The 19,635-nt window shown below is 36.7% G+C and overlaps 1 protein-coding gene across 3 annotated transcripts in view; it reads right to left on the minus strand.

Moving 5' to 3' along the window:
* Positions 1–100: 100 nt before the first annotated feature.
* PDXDC1 (pyridoxal dependent decarboxylase domain containing 1) overlaps positions 101–19,635 on the minus strand; it is a 34,849-nt gene continuing 15,314 nt past the window's right edge. For all 3 annotated transcript variants that reach the window (XM_069809988.1, XM_069809990.1, XM_069809987.1), the window contains exons 7-23: positions 18,073–18,141; positions 17,456–17,534; positions 16,570–16,654; positions 15,670–15,718; positions 15,460–15,561; positions 15,128–15,253; positions 13,781–13,831; positions 11,904–11,967; positions 10,470–10,558; positions 9,633–9,738; positions 8,339–8,510; positions 7,542–7,660; positions 6,586–6,707; positions 4,460–4,552; positions 4,265–4,361; positions 2,905–3,009; positions 101–2,052 (exon numbers count right to left, since the gene is read on the minus strand). In XM_069809988.1, the coding sequence (XP_069666089.1) occupies positions 1,790–2,052; positions 2,905–3,009; positions 4,265–4,361; positions 4,460–4,552; positions 6,586–6,707; positions 7,542–7,660; positions 8,339–8,510; positions 9,633–9,738; positions 10,470–10,558; positions 11,904–11,967; positions 13,781–13,831; positions 15,128–15,253; positions 15,460–15,561; positions 15,670–15,718; positions 16,570–16,654; positions 17,456–17,534; positions 18,073–18,141 (1,791 nt within the window). In that variant the 3' untranslated portion in view covers positions 101–1,789. The remainder of the gene's footprint in view (positions 2,053–2,904; positions 3,010–4,264; positions 4,362–4,459; positions 4,553–6,585; positions 6,708–7,541; positions 7,661–8,338; positions 8,511–9,632; positions 9,739–10,469; positions 10,559–11,903; positions 11,968–13,780; positions 13,832–15,127; positions 15,254–15,459; positions 15,562–15,669; positions 15,719–16,569; positions 16,655–17,455; positions 17,535–18,072; positions 18,142–19,635) is intronic.

Raw genomic sequence — 19,635 nt, forward strand, 5'->3', positions numbered from 1 at the left:
TTTAGAAAATGGTTTTCCGCACAAAGTGAAAGTTGCACGCACTTAAAGCTTATGGAAACATAGGGAAGTATTCTTCAACAATAACTTAATTCAAGAGTAATAATTTGAAGAATCTTTATTGAAACATTTAGATAGTATCTAAAGAATGAAGCTCATTCCAACAAAACTACTGGTTTAACACTTCCAAATATAAAAACATTAAAAATTAATCCTTGTGGAGATAACTTTATCCCCAACAAATTACTCTTATTAACATACTTCATTGCACCAAAGAAACCAATGAGGAAGACTAGTCAACTTAATTGTTTTTGCACTTTAGAAAAATTGCACTGATTTTCATAAATTACCCCAACAGCAAAATTAACCTTGTTCATGGCATCCCAGCCCCACAGGATCTAGAAGCTGAGAGTCAAATCAGGTGTCAGTACAATTCAAAAGCCCCAGATTTTTCAGATTATGAAAGTCAGTCCTGCTACCACTACAGCCGTTATGGTGTTAATGTGTACCTTTTGGGGGGAGAAAAAAAGACCCAACAAAAAACAACGAAGCAAACTACAGTGCTTGTATCCAGTTCTACAGGGATGGGATGGGTTTCCTCAAAAATCAGATACCTTGAGGAAAGCAAGCTTTTCCAAAGCTCTCCTTTCCACAAGAGGCTCTCAAAATTTGCAGCAAAGTGATTAAGATAATTCAGGGGGGCAAGGGAAGACTCCTACTTTTGATTTATCCAAAGCTTTGCTTGTGCATTAAGTAGTCCTAGACGCTATGAAGTTGTGCTGTAGTGTAAATAACCTATATAATTTCTTTGAATCTGTACAATTCCTACCATAGGTAAGTTACTGTTATTCAAAAAATAAGTAAGTGTTGAAACCATCACAAATGTATTGGTTTTTCAAGCTTTACTACAACTATCTTTAAAAATACACAACAGAAAACTCCAGTTACACTACATAAATGTGTTCAATAGTATTTGGTTTAGAAATGCCGTGCAAAGGAAAATAATGGTGCATTGGTGATTCTTTCCAGTGGCAGAAGCAAGAAGCCATTTAGGCATGCAGAGGCACTATTTCTTTCTAAAAGGCTTAAAACTCATTAACTTAGTTCCCACTGGACCTAGGGCCTTAGCTGAATGGGTCAAGTCATACAACAGCAGGAAAAAATGGTTGATGGCAAGGTACTATTCAGTGATTCCTATATACACCACAGGCATCCATCCCTAATGCTCACCGCACCACAACTGTTTGGCAATGTTCTTCATCAAGTAAAAAAAAAAGAAGCAAAACAGAGCTAGTGTGACTTCAGTAGATGTTTTGAAGGAGAGGCTAAACTGAATTTTAAATATTAAAAAAGGTGAACAATTGGCAGGGTTTTTTTTTTTAAAGTGTAGTAACATAAAGTAAGATCATTTTACAATTATTGGGTGCAACTGTATTCTTAATCCTGTGTATGGCTGATTGGTTAGTTAGCAACTATTATCATGCTTAGATTGCTATAGGAAGGATAACTGCCAATTGTTTTTACAAATGTTTATGAGCACTTAATAAATTTCACTAGTACTTTGGTGACACCAACATGTAGAGAGGATTAAAGCAACTGTAACAAGTGTACGGTAAGACAAATCTCTGTCCCATGGGGGGAATTTATATTTGTGCAAAATCCCAGTTAATAAGTTACAGTAGTTATTACTGTACTAGTGTGTGGCACTGTTCACATTTTAAATGCTTCATTAATACCCTGCCTCCCAGGGCACAGGCTTCCTCAGCCCAGTCTGAAAGCCACAGGCTGGATTTTATCTCTGACCTTCTTGTTCCTCTACCTTCGTGCAGTCACGTGGCAATTTGTCACTTTGAATGTCCTCAGTGTCTGTCTTTGTTGCCTGTGCCACCTCCTTCTGCTCCTCTGCTTTTTCTGTCTCCAAAGATCCCTGCTCTTGGCCAGGGAATAGAGCTGGGGGTCTCTGATCCACCTTCTCCAGATCATCACAGTGGCTGACTGAACTGGTCTCACTGAATGCATCAGAACTTCTTAGAGACCTTTTAAAAATTTTCTGACCTGTAGAAGTGTTTGAAGAATACAGTACCAATGAAGGCAGCAAATACAAAATGTGCTATGCACAAGTTAAGTTTCAGAGAAAGTATCTGAATTTTACAATGACAAAGAAATAGATTTTATTTGAGTGCTAACTTGTACCCTAACCATAGACCTACTTTCTTGCAGATGCAGATACGTATGCAAGGCAATAGCACCTCTTATTTTATCCTACGTACACAGAGACTGTTAAAAGTCAGCTGAAAAACAAGCTGCCTGCATGCACAGTGAAGTCATTCTAGGGTAGAAATTTGCACTGAAAATCACAAGTGGAAGCCAGCCAGCTCAAAAGGCGAGTTAAAACTATGGTTTTCCTGCCAGTCGAATCAACATTAATTATTAATACAACTACCCAGAAAGTGCCATAGATTTAGTAGATCTTCACCTTAGAATGACTTTGTCCACAAAATATTAGGTAGCAACAGAAATACAGTTGCTCAAATACATGATTATACATTGTTTATGCTTTTATTTCAAATAAAACCTTTGGCATGTTTGCCTGCTGATTTTTAAAACTCAATAACCTCATAATATTCCAGAGGAAGATTCCAGACTTCCTGGGCAGTTGTCAGTTAATGGGATAACAACTTCCTGAAGTCTCAAGAAGAATTCTTGGGAAGAAAACAGACTGGGGTGGTGTTCTGTGCCATGTTTAAATTAAGGTTTTTAATGGTGGAATTAAGGCACTAGAAGATAAGCTCCAGTTCCAGATATTATGAAAGATGGAAAATCGTGCTGGTCTTTCTGTGTCATGCAACTCGGATGGCAGGATGTTTTAGCAAGTTTTAGAAATAAAACTAAGACATAGAAACTTACCAGGAAGTCTTTGCTTTGCAAGGCTGGAAGTAGGAGTTGGTGGTGGAGTAGTGCCTGTTCCTTGGGCTTTTGATACATATGTAGATTCTGTAGATTCTAGAGAACCTACAGGTTTAAAAAAAAAAAGTATCAAGTTGAATATAGCACAAACTAGACAAGTTTTCTGTTCATCTGTATTCATAAGGTATGTAACAATCTTCTTTTAATGCACATTTCTGCAACTGCATTTGCTAAGTTGAGTTGAAACTGCCAGTTGATGGTAATCCATTTCCGAGTACCTGGGGACATGAGTGCGGAGACTTACAAAGACGAATTAAGTTTCCCCTCACACTCACTTCACATATTCCCAGCTGCAAGCTATTGAGCAGTGCGCTTGGAGGGGGTATCTAGCTATGAGGGGACTAAGTATTCCCAAGGAAACCTTGCTGTTCTCTGCTGTAAAAGCCTTCCAGCTGGTGCATCAAGAATCAGCAAGAAAGATCCCAAATACAGCAGAAGGCCTTCCTCACTGTTTACAGAGACACACAGACAGTTGGACTATTGTTCTAGGTCCAACAGACACTTTGCCGAGTCCAGGAATATTCTTAAGACTCTGCCGCAATTTTTACAGTGAAAATTTATAATTGCAGAAAGTATTACATTAGTACATCAGTCTTAATGATGTAAAAGCTATAGACCGCTCTTTTCATGTCAACAGACTTGAATTACAAATATATGAGTAAAATAATAGTCTTTACGTTGTAATATTCCATTCGTTCCTGTCTCCCACAAAGCCCAGTTCACGCTAGTCCTCGGCTAGTTTCAGCCTGTCCTTGTCAGACATTGCACTATTTAGCATGCAAACTAGTACTTTATCAGTGTGGCAGTAGGCAGATGATAGCTCAAATCAGGATTTCAGACAGAGACATCAAGTTCTAGTAGCACAGCAGAACATCCGAGTGCCACTTTGCAAGCACACTCAAGAGGATGCATGTGCACATACATGGCAAAGCAATGTTCTAAGACCTGAGCTACCCTGCTAGCTTACATATTAATAAACACAGCATAAACACCAAACTCTTGCAGCATACGTAGCCAAAAGTCACAGAAATTATCCCTCTGTTAATAAATGCCCACGTCTAATACAGCTTTTTTAATGTGGCTCAGCATGCAAGAATAAAATGTAAACTGTACAAGTGAGGTTAGCAGATTGTCTTACTGGGTGTTACAGAAATAGTGAAGAGCGTGTTCTTTTACATCCTGAGGGTGGATTATGTCACTCACGATCAAATCGGCACAAAAAAGCGTGTTGCAATTTTAGTATAAAATTGGAACGGTTCTGACAACAGCATAAGGTGGCTGTGGATGCACTGAGTCCTACCTGCTGTTAAATTAAATGTTCTTCCCTTTGGTGAGGCTTGGAATGGAGAAAACCAGTTCAGCACAGAGCCTACTACAGGTATTTGTCGTAGCAGTCCCTGCAAAGCACACAATCAAACACTGGCTGGTGAGCAAGCTACCTGTGTTGTGACAAGTTATTTCAAGTTACCTAGACAACTAATGTTTATAGCCTTACCTCTTCCAGAAGTCGTTCTTCATTTGCTTTCTGAAGCTGAAGTTGTGCTTCCTGTATCCCTTTTCTAACAACTTCCGTCATGTTTTCCAACAGCTAATAAAAACCAGAAATTGTATTATTACATATATTACTCCGACTTGAAATTGTCTTTTTAGTTCAGGTTTTGAGGATATAATCATGGTAGTCAGATATTTTTCTAATTTAAGACAGTATTTGACAATCACTATTTCGTTATACCTAAATTAAAGAATGTACAGGTTGACTGCAGGATTTTTAAAAGATATACCCAGAGGACAGAATGTCATTTTAAACAGGAATGGTACGTAGTTTCTTTTACTTAGAAATGAGCCTGCAACCCAAATTATTCAAAGATCTGCTTAGCACATCTGCTTAGTTCATCAGATGCTGAATCTGACTGGGAGGAGTTTTTAGGTTCATGGAGTACATTTTGGTTTCTAGAAGTACCCACGACTTAAGCCAGCCTCACAGTAAGCCTAACCAGGTATGTGTCAATCTAGGTTCAACTTTGGTTTTCAAATTTAATATACGACTGCCATTCTGATCCCTGTGGCATCCTATGCCAGCATCAGTGATGTTTTACACTGCAAAGGACAAGCAGCTTACTGGGAGAGCTGTAGGGGCAGTAAAAGAACAAACCCACGAGATCAAAAAAACAAAGTCACAGTTTTGTCTTGTGCAAGAGAAATGCCAATTTCCATAACTTAATATGGGTTTTATTATTACACAAGGCCTAGATGACAGGCACTTCCTCCACAATATAAAAAATTTGAGTTACTGTTGGTTAATAAAAACAAAGGAAAAAGAGGCAGCTGCTCCTCTTCCTTGGGGGAGAGGCAAGCCAGGAATTCACCACCACAGCAAGCTAAATACCCCAAGGTACTGACTACAGAAGGGGTTGCATTTAGAGTATAAGGAAGAACCACTGCATTCTCTGGTCCAGTCAAGATGTTTGTCTTAAATTTTGGTTCTGCCTTTTAGCATACTTATCTGTATGTCTTAAGGGCTTGCTGATACTGGAGCAGTTTTTTTCTAAAAGCTTCCCCTTTGTACTAAACATCATGTGTCTAAATGATGCAAGTGTCATTCTCACAGATTGGTTCTGCTTCTCGGTTTTGGATCAAATGGTGTAAGATCCTTTCAGTACCTCAGTTTTCTTATAGCTGGTTCCAAGGACTGCACCTTTCTGAGTCCTCCACTACTCTTTATTCCTCCCTAGAAGCTTCAGGATCAGAGTGGCCCATATTCCAACATTCGGTTCCTAATCTCTCAACTACAATAGTTAAAAAACTGAAGGTACTCTACAGGTAAACCATCTTTCATCTCACCCCCAAAGCAGCACAGGAAGTCAAGAGCAGGCAGAACATCTCCAGAAAACGCTGCTAGAAAAAATTTCATTGCCAAAATCAACATATTCCCACAGGCAGCAATAGGCAAAGGGTTTCTGAAGTTTTATTTATTTTTTAGGTGAGGAAATTAACTGCCCAACACTAGAGGAATGAAAAGGACAGACATTTGTTTCTGATGCAGGTCATTTAGCAATTCTACTTTAGAGAACATTTGGAGAACTCTGATCAGGTAAATGCTTTTACAAAAAGGAGTTGCATCATCAGCTTTATTACTTCAATAGGTAATTTGTAATTTCCATTTTTAAGCCACCAATGTAAATTTTTTCACACATTTTAGGGCACAGTCTTATCTTAAAGCTGGTATATAAACAATCATCTCAATCCCATCACATGATGAGAAACACCAGCTTGCAATCAGCCACCTTCCCTTTTGGTTTTGGGTTGGGTTTGGGTGGTTTTTTTTTTTGACAGCTTAAATTTTAGTGATAAAATGAGCCTATTTCAGTACTACTGAAGTTTTTCACTAGAAGTCCTGAACACAGGACCATGAACTTAAATCAAGACATCCTCAGAACATTATAATCCTGTAACAAAAGTTCTCCTTATGTGGACACAGATTATTGCTTCCACAGTAATTAATAGTTTGTTGCGGGAAAGTACAATTTTTACCTTCACGAAGAACCAAACCATGTCCTGAAGCCAATATGGAAAGGAAAAAATAAAAGGTGCTGAAATGCTCTGTGATTTATTAATACATACTCGTGAATTTTCTTCAATTTCTCTGCCTGTTGCTGCAATAGTTTCAACTAACTCCGACACATCCAGATCCTCAGTTACCATGCCAATATAAACACAGTTCTTCTGCCCTCCAAACTCCGGACCTGTGAACAGAGGGAGAATCAAGTCTTTTGACATACAAAAATGCATTCTCACAATAGGTGCAACACTCATGCTTGCAAGTCTGGAAATCCTAATACATACCCCCCCACACACTTGGGTAATTAAAAGCAGTATCTGCATAGGTATAAATTATGCAGACTAAAAAAGCTCAGCACTGTGAGTTTTCAAAGAGAGAAGAAAAAACAACATCGAAACAAGAAAAACAGTTTTATAATTAGTATCAGTGTTGAACATGTTTCAAATTCATTTACAGAATTACTTGGTTCCACAGTTCTAGGGCACTTAATTTTTGAAAGCTGACTAGAAAAAGATCAGAGTTCTGAGTAAGCAAATTCCTATTATTTCAGCTATAATGTGGCACTATGTAAATAGGAAAGTGCTGCTAATTATCATTAAAGTCATCTGAAGCTTTTAATCTAGCCACAGAAAGCAGTGAACTCGTCAGTGGGTTTTGAATGAGATCTGCTTTTCATTAAATACAGCACTAACTGAGAAGGCTCAATTTACAAAGAGGAACACTGCAGCTTTTATTCTTTCTGACAAGGAAGCACTTTTTGGTCTAGTTGCTCAGAAGTCCATTTTCACAGGTATTTCTGAGAACAGTGCACCTTGCTCACCCTGCTGAACATTTACCCACTGAAGCAGGGGTGAGGAGGAAACAAAGTTCCAGATGTTGTTTCTACAATAACCATATACGCAGCAGTGTAATTTTGCATTATAACGACCTATGTACAAATGACCTACTGAACCATTATAACACAGCCAGTAAAATGACTATTAGCTTGAACAGAAGTTTTTTTAAATAGTGCAGTTACCCAAAGAAAAAGTGAGATCCGACTCCAGCTCATTTAATTTTTTCAGAAGTTCTGTATTGATTTTTTCTAGTTCTTTTTCTTGTTTGTCATCATTCTTCCCATCACTGTGATAGTTGTATCTTCAAACCAAGCCAGAAGATAATTTCACTTTACAGTACGTATGAAAATATAGACACATTTAGCATGTTTCTACAAACTTCTCTATTTTATGAGCCAAAAATCTCAGAACATTATAGCTGAGATCAACACATTTATTGGCATTTGTAATCAGAGATTTTGGGGTGGGGCGAGCTTGTGCTGCAAACTTCACTGAACACAACACATTTCTAGGTAATATACTGATCATATTTCAACTATTTTGACTATGCAGAATCCTTCCCAGAAGACTGTATCAGAAGATCAGAACAGACAATTGAAAGGTTTTTTGACATGGTATTCAGTATATAAGTGAATCCCATTATAGATAAAAAAGTAAGTTATGCTTGGCTAAATACAGTAAGATGCACTTGTATATTACATATCCATCTAACAGATCCACACACTGCCTCCAATATTAAAACCATTACCCTAATTTTGTTAAAACAGCTCTTCGGCTTTTCTTTAAAAAAAATAATCAAAGTAAACAGCATTAAAAGGGTAATTTTTTTAAAAAGCACTCAAAAGCTTCAACTGAGTGCAAAGCCAGATAATAATCAGTAAACAATACATTCATATCACCACTGAAAAGACCACATATTCCTTTCTGTTAACGCACAGCCTGTCCAAATATATAATGAAGAAAATATTGAAAAATTTACCTTACAACACCTAATCCTGGCCAACTAAGATCTTCAACATACAACAGGCCTACTGTTCTTCTCACTTCTTGCTCAAATTCCTCTCTCAGTTGCAGTGTACTTGTCAATACTGGTATCTTCATTTTCAAGCAGTCTACTAACTGATCAACATCTTGTATTTCAGTTCCTAAAACTAAAGAACTGATGTGTTAGTATGTGATAAAAGTGAACAGACATCAAATAGATGTCTGAATTAAGTAATCTGTAAAGAAGCCACTCCGTAAGTCAATCATAAATACAATTTACAGACAGTATTGAAATATCTTGATCTATATAAAACAGTGTTTATCCTTCAGTTATCTATCCACTGATACACCAAAGTGGAGAGAGCTAAGGATTTCATAAAAAGTAAGACCAATAAAAAGGATTTTCTGATGTTACAAATTAATGAGGACAATACCCATTTTCATTACATCAGTAGCTAGCAGCAGAAAAATGCCTCTTCCCATAGCCTAACAGATCATGAATTAGCTTCCATGCTGGTTTAAAACAAAACAAACAAAACATCACAGCATCATCAAGTAATTTTATTCTAAAATCTACTTTTCTGCATACACCAGGATCCTCTCATGTCAGCATCAGGTGTTTTGATAGCCTAAGCCACTCTTCCCACACAATCTAAAAGGAGATACCATGCATCACCCCGAGCCCCTGCAGGTTGCTCTGTGCATCTGCCAAGTCTAAACAAAGTACATATACGGTGCTGGCTTAAACATGAAATTTAAGACACTTTCCAAAACACAGATTTTTATGCCCAACCCCCCCATCAGTAATTATAGAAAAACCTCGAGGTTTAGTAAACAATTCTTCTAGTTAAGTAGCAATATTTTGAACACAAGCACCATTTCAGTGTTGCAACACCTCTGTAGAAAGGTAAAGCATCTTGGGTTGAGCAACCGAGAGGAGAAAAGGTAGGGATGATTTATCCTTCATATTTTGTTTATAACTGTTAGAAACAAAGAGCTTCTCCCCTTGTTTTTCCTGGTGAATTTAAGAAATAATCAGTAAAAGTCTTTCTCTGCAGAGGTGGTGAGGCAATGTCACCCACAACAGCTGAGCTACCACTAATGCACCCATTGCCATGGCGCAGCAGAATGATAAAGCCGAGATAGTTTTGTTTTGTTTGTAAGAAAATCCTCACCATAGAATATACTAAAGAGTTTCTTGAGTATATCTGCTTTTACACCAGGAGATTGTTGTACAATTCTATAGCAAGTCTCAGTTTTTACAAGTGGCTAAATTAAGTGAATGTTACCTGCAGAAGTCATTAGTGGGCTAAAACGCACACACGTGCCTTCATCTTCCAGTTCTACCACATCAACTCCACTGGCAGGGACCAGCTGTGCCAGCTGCTCTCCTAGCTGAAGGGATAAGGCGCAGTTAAAAAAAAAAAAACACACAGAGCGTGACCTCCTGCAGTCGCTGACTCAGGCTAGACTCTTCCCACCGTTAAGGGGAACCACACACTAAACACCATTTTCTGTATTTCTCAAAATCACTTCTTATGACAAAATGCTTCAGCTTGCTGGTGATACGACAAAGTTGGACATATACTTAAAATAATGAAAATTCAGGGTAAGCTACAAGTGTTACAAGTCAGAAGTTTCTGCAAAATTGTCACTGTCATTAAGGATGCCATAATTACTACGCAATTGATCCAAAACAGTTATGTGCTCAGCTCTCTGAAAGCACATGTTTCTAGAATTAATTCTCTTAAGATCTGGAAAAGAAAGACTGGTTATTCATGAATACACAGACATCGTCAATGAAGTATCTAGCTGATTAAAAAGAGTTCTAAAGTTTTCATGTATTCCCACAAGACCAAAGAAAAAAATCCACTACGAACAGCTTAAGATGCAGTAATAATTTCAGTAGTAATTACACATGTAAAATAATCAGAAACATGAAAGCAACTTTGCTTCAGAGCAAATTCATCTTTTAAATCCAAAGCGCCCACTAGTTTTGCAGAGGATACGAGATCAATAATAACTACCAGACTAGTCTACCAAAGGTCTTATAATTACTGATGAACCCCTGGAAACATTCCCCTATCACTTCTTTTTTCCTAAAGAGAAAAAGCATCCATTCTTACCCACTGATTGAAAGTGTCATAAATGTATCTTTCGTTGCTTATTATGGGGTGCTGAATAGTTGAGGCCTGTGCAGCATGTGAGGTTTGATCTGAATCCAAAGATATAAGAATCACAGAAGTGGATTTTTATTTACTTAATTAAACAAAAGGCAACCTAAAATTTAGATAAAAGACAATTACATTTCCTAGGTAATGTAACACATCTACATGATGTACTGGACCTCAAGCAGACTAGCAAGGATTTTTTTTTTTTAAAGGTGTGTTGAACATGACAAATACTAGAAGTAAAACAGAGAGTTGAATATACTAGTTTTAAAAACAACCAATAAAATACTTCTCTCAGTTTTGAGGTTCAAATGCCCCAATGGAAATAAAAACTATGTTTTCACAAAGCAAAATCCTGTCACAGCAGGCTGCAATATTTAATTTGATGCATTCGGCTACTTTTTTAATTAAGTTTTAATGATTACTTTTTGTTTTAAACCACACTAAAATAATACTAAGTATTTAAAGAGTCCATTATACACACAAAACATGCAGAAATGGCCAAACATCTTAAATCCTTATAAATCAGGTGGGTGACTTCTCCCTAGCAAAGCTTTTCAAATAAATGCATCCACCAAGTCACTAGACCTGGATGAATAGGTTTACTTTGTGAGTGCAACCACTAATTAGATTAAAACCAAAAACAATCCTCCTCCATGCCCAACACAAAAAATTCACAGAAAATTAAAATTAACACTCATAACAACACTACGAAGTTTTCTAGAAGTCTTTTGCCTCATCCCAGCTGGACATGTCCCCACCCTCTGAGTGTGCACACACGAACAGCACAACATCCTCTGTTGTAGCTGAGAACAAAAATCCTCTTTCTTGGAGAGTACACGTAAGTAAGGACGTTCTGCTCAGAGCCACATGTGGCATGGCTACTGTATACCCACAACAGTATTTCCAGAGCTGTTCCTAACGTGTTCTGCTATTTTTAAAACTATTGCAACAGCAAGTGTAATAAGCAAAACAGAGAAACATGGTTCTTGCAACTAGCCACTAAAAGTTTAAAAGGAACAGGAAGCCTGAACAAAACCAAGGAAGATGCTCCTCCATCAATACACTCAAACACAGCTCGCAGCTTATGAGACTTCCATCATCTGCTCTCACGATCAAAATCATATGCAAATCTCTCCTCACTCAGGAAGGCAGAAAATGACTTGTTATGAAAATTTAAAACACTGCAGTCTGTCTAAAAAAAGAAGCTATCACATGTATGGATTCTATCACTAGATTATGACCAGCATTCACAACCTTTTTAAAAGCATGTTACACAAGAGAATTGCACTACGTAACATTAACCTCACCAAATTAATTTTACGAATTAGTAGCTTAAAAAAACTATAAAGAGGGTTTCTTGGGTTTGTTTTTAAATAAATCGCATACCTCTATTTGAATATTCCCGGAAGAACTTGAAAACCACCACTGGTGAACTCAGTTCATCTTCAACCTTAAAAAAAAAAAATTAGATATATTTTCACGTATTTTTTAAAGATTTAACACTGTGTATAATTCCCTAGACTGCTGAGCAAAGCAGATTATTTTGTTACTGCCATCAAAACAACATTCACACTATCTCAGTATTACAATTTAACTCCAGGAGTGCAAGTAAACATATCTGTAAACTCAGGAAAGTAAATCATTATTCAGTTAAAGCAGAATTGTATTGATTTAGAGTATGCATAATTAAAAATTGGGCACTATAAAACAAGACACCTAAGCATATTCATTAGCAAATATATTGTACTAAATAGTTCATTTAGCTTTAAGTATTTTCAAATATTAACATAAAAAAAAAAATCTCTTGGAAATTGCCCCAGAATCATTGGAGAACATCAAGAAAGTTCCAGCAGGAATAACAAGATTATAAATGATCCTGCTTTATGGATAGGAGAAACGGACTGGGCAACTTCTGGAAGCAATCTGAGGCTACGTTTCACAATCCTAAAAATGGAAGATTTATTTAAGTAGAAGGGGGAAGTACTACACCAACTTGAACTCCCAAGGCCACTGTCATGGTTTAACCCCAGCCAGCAACTAAGCGCCATGCAGTTGCTCACTCACTCCCCCTCCACCCAGTGGGATGGGGGAGAAAATTGGGAAGAGAAGTAAAACTCGTGGGTTGAGATAACAACGGTTTAATAGAACAGAAAAGAAAAAATTAATAATGATAATGATAACACTAATAAAATGACAACAGTAATAATAAAAGGATTGGAATGTACAAATGATGCGCAGGGCAATTGCTCACCACCCACCGATTGACACCCAGCCAGTCCCCGAGCGGCGATTCCCCGCCCCCACTCCCCCCAGTTCCTATACTAGACATGACATCCCATGGTATGAAATACCCCGTTGGCCAGTTTGGGTCAGCTGCCCTGGCTCTGTCCTGTGCCAACTTCTTGTGCCCCTCCAGCTTTCTCGCTGGCTGGGCATGAGAAGCTGAAAAATCCTTGACTATAGTCTAAACACTACTTAGCAAGAACTGAAAACATCAGTGTTATCAACATTCTTCACATACCGAACTCAAAACATAGCACTGTACCAGCTACTGGGAAGAAAATTAACTCTATCCCAGCTGAAACCAGGACAGCCACTAATACTCTTTGAAAAACAGTTTTTACATAAATGGTTGTTGTCACTCAGTGATCCATAAATTATCTATTGCCCCAGAAAACTAAGCTGAATATATTTTCTATACATTGAGTGCCAATTACAAGGCGGGGGGGAGGAGTAAAACCACCAAACCCTATTGAACAGGACATTTCACAGAAACTGAATTTGGAATGAATACATTAGATGTAATTTCTAAAACTATTTCTTGTGTAAAAACCAAAGCTGGGATAATTTTTGTGTACAATTTCACAGGGTTCACAGTATCATCTCAACAGCAGTGTGAGATGTAGCCAGAATCTATTAGAGGGGCTTACGGAAACTGGTTTCATAAATGTATTACTGAACAAATCCACATTTTAAATGGAATTAAGACAACCTCTGGAAACAATTTCTGGATGTTGTTCTGTCAGCTCCACTGAGTGCATGAGTACAGAGCAATGGAACAAACACAATCTGGAGGTCACACACAAGCAAGCCACACAATTTCATTGAATACCAGAACTTAATTAGAAAGATACCAAGCATCTTCAAAACAATGACTATGATTTAAGTAATATTTTTAAATATTTTTTTAAATCAAAGTTATTCTTATCATTTAATAAGCAAAGATTAAGCTATACAACCGAAGTATTAAATGTAGACTGTACCGAAGTTTTAATGAAATCCAGGTTTTTCAAGTTTTCCAGCAACCTTTGACTCTAAAACACCACAGCAGAAGGGAAACAAAAGGAAGAGACAAACACACAGTTTTAGAAGTTGAAAACTATTCTGAAAAATATTAAATATTCACTACTATAATTTCTATTTCTGAACAAACCCCTACGCTGTGTCAGAGATTCATCCAGTTCTTTCTTGTAAATTTAGAATGCAATGGAAAAATTTTTTTCTATTTTTAGTAAAACACTGACTACAAAGCTATTTTCATTAAAATAAAGTCTTGGTGTATTTATTGACAAAGTTCCAGAGATACTACAAATCCATTGACTAACTGAAGCACAGTGTGTAGCAGAACAGTTAATTTTCTCAAAGCTACCATAGGAAGTGGTTATGATGGCTTTCTAAATTATTTTCATTAGAAAAGACATTCTTACATTGTGGTTTAAGACTATTAATAGACTATTATAAAAGCTAAGATCAATCTTAGATGCCACAAAATCTTAATGACTAATGATACTTTGTCACTCTTTCAGGTCTGTCGTGCCAATAGCTTCTTCACTAACCATTACAGAAAATTTCCATTTCCCTTTTGCCCTTCTTCGAATTTTTTCTAAGTGCTGTACCTTTAAGGAAAAATGTTTTGCATACAAACACTGCATTTTTAAACTAACACATTATATTGGACCTTAATTTTTACTAGGCTAAGGACTCAACTGCAAAAATAGTGCACTTGCCACTGTTTCTGAAGAAATCTTTTGAAGTCCTTTTTGTCAGGCATTTATAACTTACTATCACTTAAAACAATATGATGCCAAGTAGAGTAGGAAAATAAGAAAGTCTTTGTCTGAACAGTTTTCAAGCAAAATAGTTAAAATAGAGAAGTGACAAAATAAAGGAAGTGATTATGTTACTTCACTGTTTAGAAAGGACAAAGATTAAGTATTTCTCATTAAAAAAGCCTAATAAAATATACCATCTAATAGTAAAAGCACATCCCTCTCCCAAACACTCTACTCTGCTTTCGTAATTTGTAACACAATACAAACCAATATGCTATACTGTCAACAACTACAGTACTTTTCGTTGATTCTTCTACAGTGCATCACAACAGTCAAAAAAGATATATTAACAGCTATTATAAAAAAAGTCCTAAGTATAATAGTGTTCTCTGATAGCCATCTGGATATTGCTTGTACTGTTGTTGCTATCTGAACTTTGTTTCTGCTTGGAGACTCAAACCGTTAAATTAGATGGTGAGGATTCTTAAGAACAGTCTCCAACCCATACTCAAAGAAGCAAAGTATCCATAAACAATGTGCCAACAAGCTGTTGCTTACTAGTTGTGAGGCATGCTTTATCCTCTCCACAATCCCATCATGGCCCAGGTACTGCAAGGAGAGCCACAGTGGCAGGGCACGGAGCTTCTCTACAGGCTGACTCGATGTCAGCCCAGCTGCTAAGGACTAAAGAGGAAAATAAACAATAAACAAACCACTATTAACCTCTCTTCAATTATTCCATTTTTGCCAGCTTATGGAGTATGTCACAGCTTAAATAGGGGAGCTTTTGCAAATTATAATTTAGATGCTTATTAAGAACAAGTCACTATACCATGATCAAAATTAAAGTTTCAAGATCTTAAGAACAATGCCTGAGAAGCTGGACATACCAAAGATGGATCCTCATGTCTGTAGAGTGTCACTGCAGGTACAGCCGGAAGACCCAGCCAGGAACCCAGAGTAAGAGTCATGCTGTCACATTTTGTAGCAGCCTGAAGTTTATTACAATAAGCAGAATATAAGCCATATATATTTTTATTAGATCTTGACCTTAAAATCTAGAGCACATTATTAAAGTTTCTAGATGTAGTAAAACATACCAGTACAGAAGAGGAGACATAACCCAAAGCCAAAGTCGCCAAATTCACACTAGAAAAAGAAAGTGGTTTTAGCACATACCAAATATTTATTAAGAGATAACATTTTAATTTTCAGTTTAAATATTTCATGGTGATGCGTAAAGGGAAGTAATTTTTGTTCTTATATTTTTTATTAACAATGCAGTAGATGTTGCTACATGGTCTTCCAAGATTGAAAACCCAAAAGTAAAAATCCATTTTAATCTAAAAATGTTTCAGTCCAACCTTTGGGGAAATCATTCCCCAAAGTCTTACCCATAATTCAGCGTCAATCTGGGATCAGAAATAAATAGCATGCAAATATAACACTATACAATGAAGTATCAGGAGAAAAAAAGTTTCTACTCCAGGCTCAAAAAAATTAGTCTTAGAGCACTGGAGTCTTCATTAACATTGTCTAAGTTCTTGCAATTTCTTTTCCTCTTGGTTTAATCCTCCTCCCAGTTATGTTGCACATTTTACTTGCAGCAGTCGTCTTGACAACCTTCATTAAAGTGTCATCTCTTCCACGCTCAGTTCATTCTCCTTCCTCATTCTCAATTCTCACTGTATAATGTCTCCCCTGACTTGTTCTATAAGGTCTTTTTATTTATGCTCCAAGCTCTTCAAAGCAAGGGCAGATAAGATTACCATCTGAGTAAAAGTAACGACTAACCTATGCTGAAATAACCACTCCAGTTAATTATTCCTGCATATGTAAAACAATTCATATGTCATACAGTGACAAAATTATAACCATATAAAATGCTTAATATGACAAAAATAAAGATGGTCCTATGACTCTCTGGTTAGCTGTAAAATTATGTGCTGTCCATTAGTTAATGGATATTGTTATACTGAAATAAATTTCGAGTTTCGTACCCTTCTACATGGAGCCACATATTATACTGCTCACAAAGTTCCTTCAGTCGGCCAAGTTTATCTGTGTGCCCAGCACCTGGTGTCCCTTTGTTGAAAAGGAAAAAAGGCAATGACAAAGGATAAGCACGCAAATTAGGACTCTACATAAGAGGACCTCTTGTACTGTTGTCAAAGAAGTCACACAAGAGCAGGAAAGAAGGTATTTAAAAAGAGCCCACTACACAATATTCATATCTGGTTCATCATGACTTATGAGTAACTGGAATTCTAAACAAAAAAAAATAGAGATACTTGTTTTGTTTGTCAATATGTTAAAAATACTTAGAAAATTAGACATCCTAGGCAATAAAAGACTCAGCAGCCTCAGATAAGAAATGCAGACTTTTTAATACATTCAATGTATGACCTCAACTAAAGGAAACTAAACCAAAATTAACATCTCAGATATTTTTCCAAGTCCAAAGCAAGTAACAGTCACCTCATTCATTTGTACTTAAAACAAACTTTGCTCATAAGCAGTTCTTTTTAATTAACTAGAAGAAAAAAATATAGTTTTGAAAGCTAAAGTTGATGGCACACCCATCAAAAAATTCTGAAGTGTTAATGTGAAACTGATTTTCAACAAGAGATTTGCACTCACTAAAATAAGTTCTAGTCATATTAATCCATCAACTGACATAAGCAAAACCGTAGCAGTACAATTCAACTTCAAATCAGTTAGAACTCCCTCTGGACAGATAATTATTGTGTGGTCATAAAGATACTTCCTGATATTTCCTGACATACAATCACTAAGCTGTTTAACAAAGTATCTTTTTATTTTGGATTTTATATATATTCATGAAATAGCATGCTTTTTTTGTTATTGTTTGTCCACAGCACTTACCAGCATTGGCCACAAGCAACAAAGGCAGTTTTCCAGACTCAACATCATCTTTAATCACTCTGTCCAACAAAGCAACATCCTGTTACCAATAAGAACAAGATATGTATTTATAAATATGTTTGTCAAACAATACAAAATTGTTTCTGCTGAACTGGAAAAATGCATTAAGAGTGAAAATGGACAGCATTCTGAAGTTCTGGAAGACATTCTTAATGTCTCTGTGGCTTGCAGTTTCTTCTTCTCAAAGGTAAAATAACTTGGAGGTCAGATAACACATTTGTGAAAAACACAGCACACATACATCATGTAGTTTGTAAATGTACGCATGACTACATGTATTCTAGAAATCTTGGAACTAAAAAGCACCTTACTAGATGCTATTAAAAATATCTTGCAATTGACAAGACCAAGATACAAGCTGCTGGCTTTTTAGAGGATTTCAATCTATGATTTGCGCAGCTACAACACAGAAGACTTAGAGGTTGAAAAAGTAAGTACATCAATAAGCTTTTCCTAACAACATACTTGACATTCATTTAACGAGGCTTTCCAAAAAAAAAAAAACAAAAAAAAAACAAAAAACCCACCACAAGAGTTCTTAAGGAAGACAAACTTACCATTTGGTGTTGAGATCCAAACATAGTGTTACAAGGCACACGGCACATGCAAGAAAGGGGTAACCCTAGCTGCAATGAAAATGATGGAATTTCAACAACTGAGACATACTCATTTCAAGTGTTCACAGAAATATACAGAGTGACAAAAAATAGTAAACATGACAATAAAAAGCTGGATATTACGTTAAAAAGTAAGTTTCCTGCTAAAACTTAGAATCAAATTAATAGCAGAGAAAAGAAAACACAGGAGAAATTGGAAAAAAACAACAATCAACTTTTGGTTAGCACGTCAACTGCATTCCATTTTTCTAATGAAATACTCGTGCCCTGTACAACAGCCTAAACTCAATCCTCTTTTTCTTGGCCATGCCTGCAATTAATACATCCTATAAGAAAACGTGTGCTTTGTGCATGGGCCACGTTCCACTGGAAGTTCACAGTCACTTTACTACTGAGTAGAGCACAATCTGCCTACTTGATCATACAGTTCAGCTGACTATTCATGCTGGTAAGTGAAGTTCTTCCTTTGATACGGAGGCAAATTCCAGATAACTTTTGCATCACTAACATAGGGGGAGCTGGGGAATCAAGGTCTCTTACATTTTGATCTTTACCTTGGAAGATCACTAGACAAGTGAAATGTAGTTGATCATACTCATCACTGAACAGAAGATTCAGCAAATTAAGAGAACTACAGTTACAGACTGTTTGTTTTTTTTTTACCCTTTCATTTAACAGAAATTGAATTAACATCTGATTACTCAGTTCCAACTGTCTGCTCTACAATATACACTACTTCTCAAAATCTAAGATAAAATGCTATCAGTTCTAAGTTCAGTGATCACCTAATGTGGACAGGTTACCGTATAAACAAAAGATAAGGCACCACTGTTAATACCAGGATCTACTCTGTACTCGGAAGCAAAAGGGTCCCAAAATACTGATTCTTAGCACTATTTCTTGTATCAAGAAGTTCTGGTCAGTAACTACATGCAACACTTGGCTTACCAAAGACACCAGCTTACTCCAGTGGACTCTTACCACCTACTTCCCAAGTAATTTTGGCCACAACAAGTTCCATCTATGATACCATTTTTGTTTCTCTGCAGTCTACATTTTTAATCTATTGGTAGTACCTCTGCCTGCCTTCTCCCAAGACTTGAAAAACAAAGGCCCTATGAACTTGACTCTTCATTTCAGTGCATGTTAAGTTTGAAAAATATCACTAGTGCACTATGCAGTAGTAATGTCTGCATACGGCCTCAATTAGCTTATTTAAGTCTACAAACATTCATGCAAATAAATACTTGGCAAAACCAATAAGTTTTACAACATAATTAGGAAAAACGGGGTTTCTTTAAAGCCCTGGGTTGTCGGGGTAGTCTTGCTTTTCCAAAAAATACTTTTTGAAATGGGATCAGCACAGCCTACTTCTCCCTCAACTGTTTTCCTCTTAAAAAAAATAATGTTTATTGAAAATAAGAGTAAAGGGGCATCATTCAACCAAATTTTACAATAAATCAGTGTTTGGAAATCCAGTATGTTTGGGCTCGGGTCCTTTTC

Source organism: Haliaeetus albicilla, chromosome 22, assembly GCF_947461875.1.
Source record: "Haliaeetus albicilla chromosome 22, bHalAlb1.1, whole genome shotgun sequence".
Taxonomy (NCBI): domain Eukaryota; kingdom Metazoa; phylum Chordata; class Aves; order Accipitriformes; family Accipitridae; genus Haliaeetus; species Haliaeetus albicilla.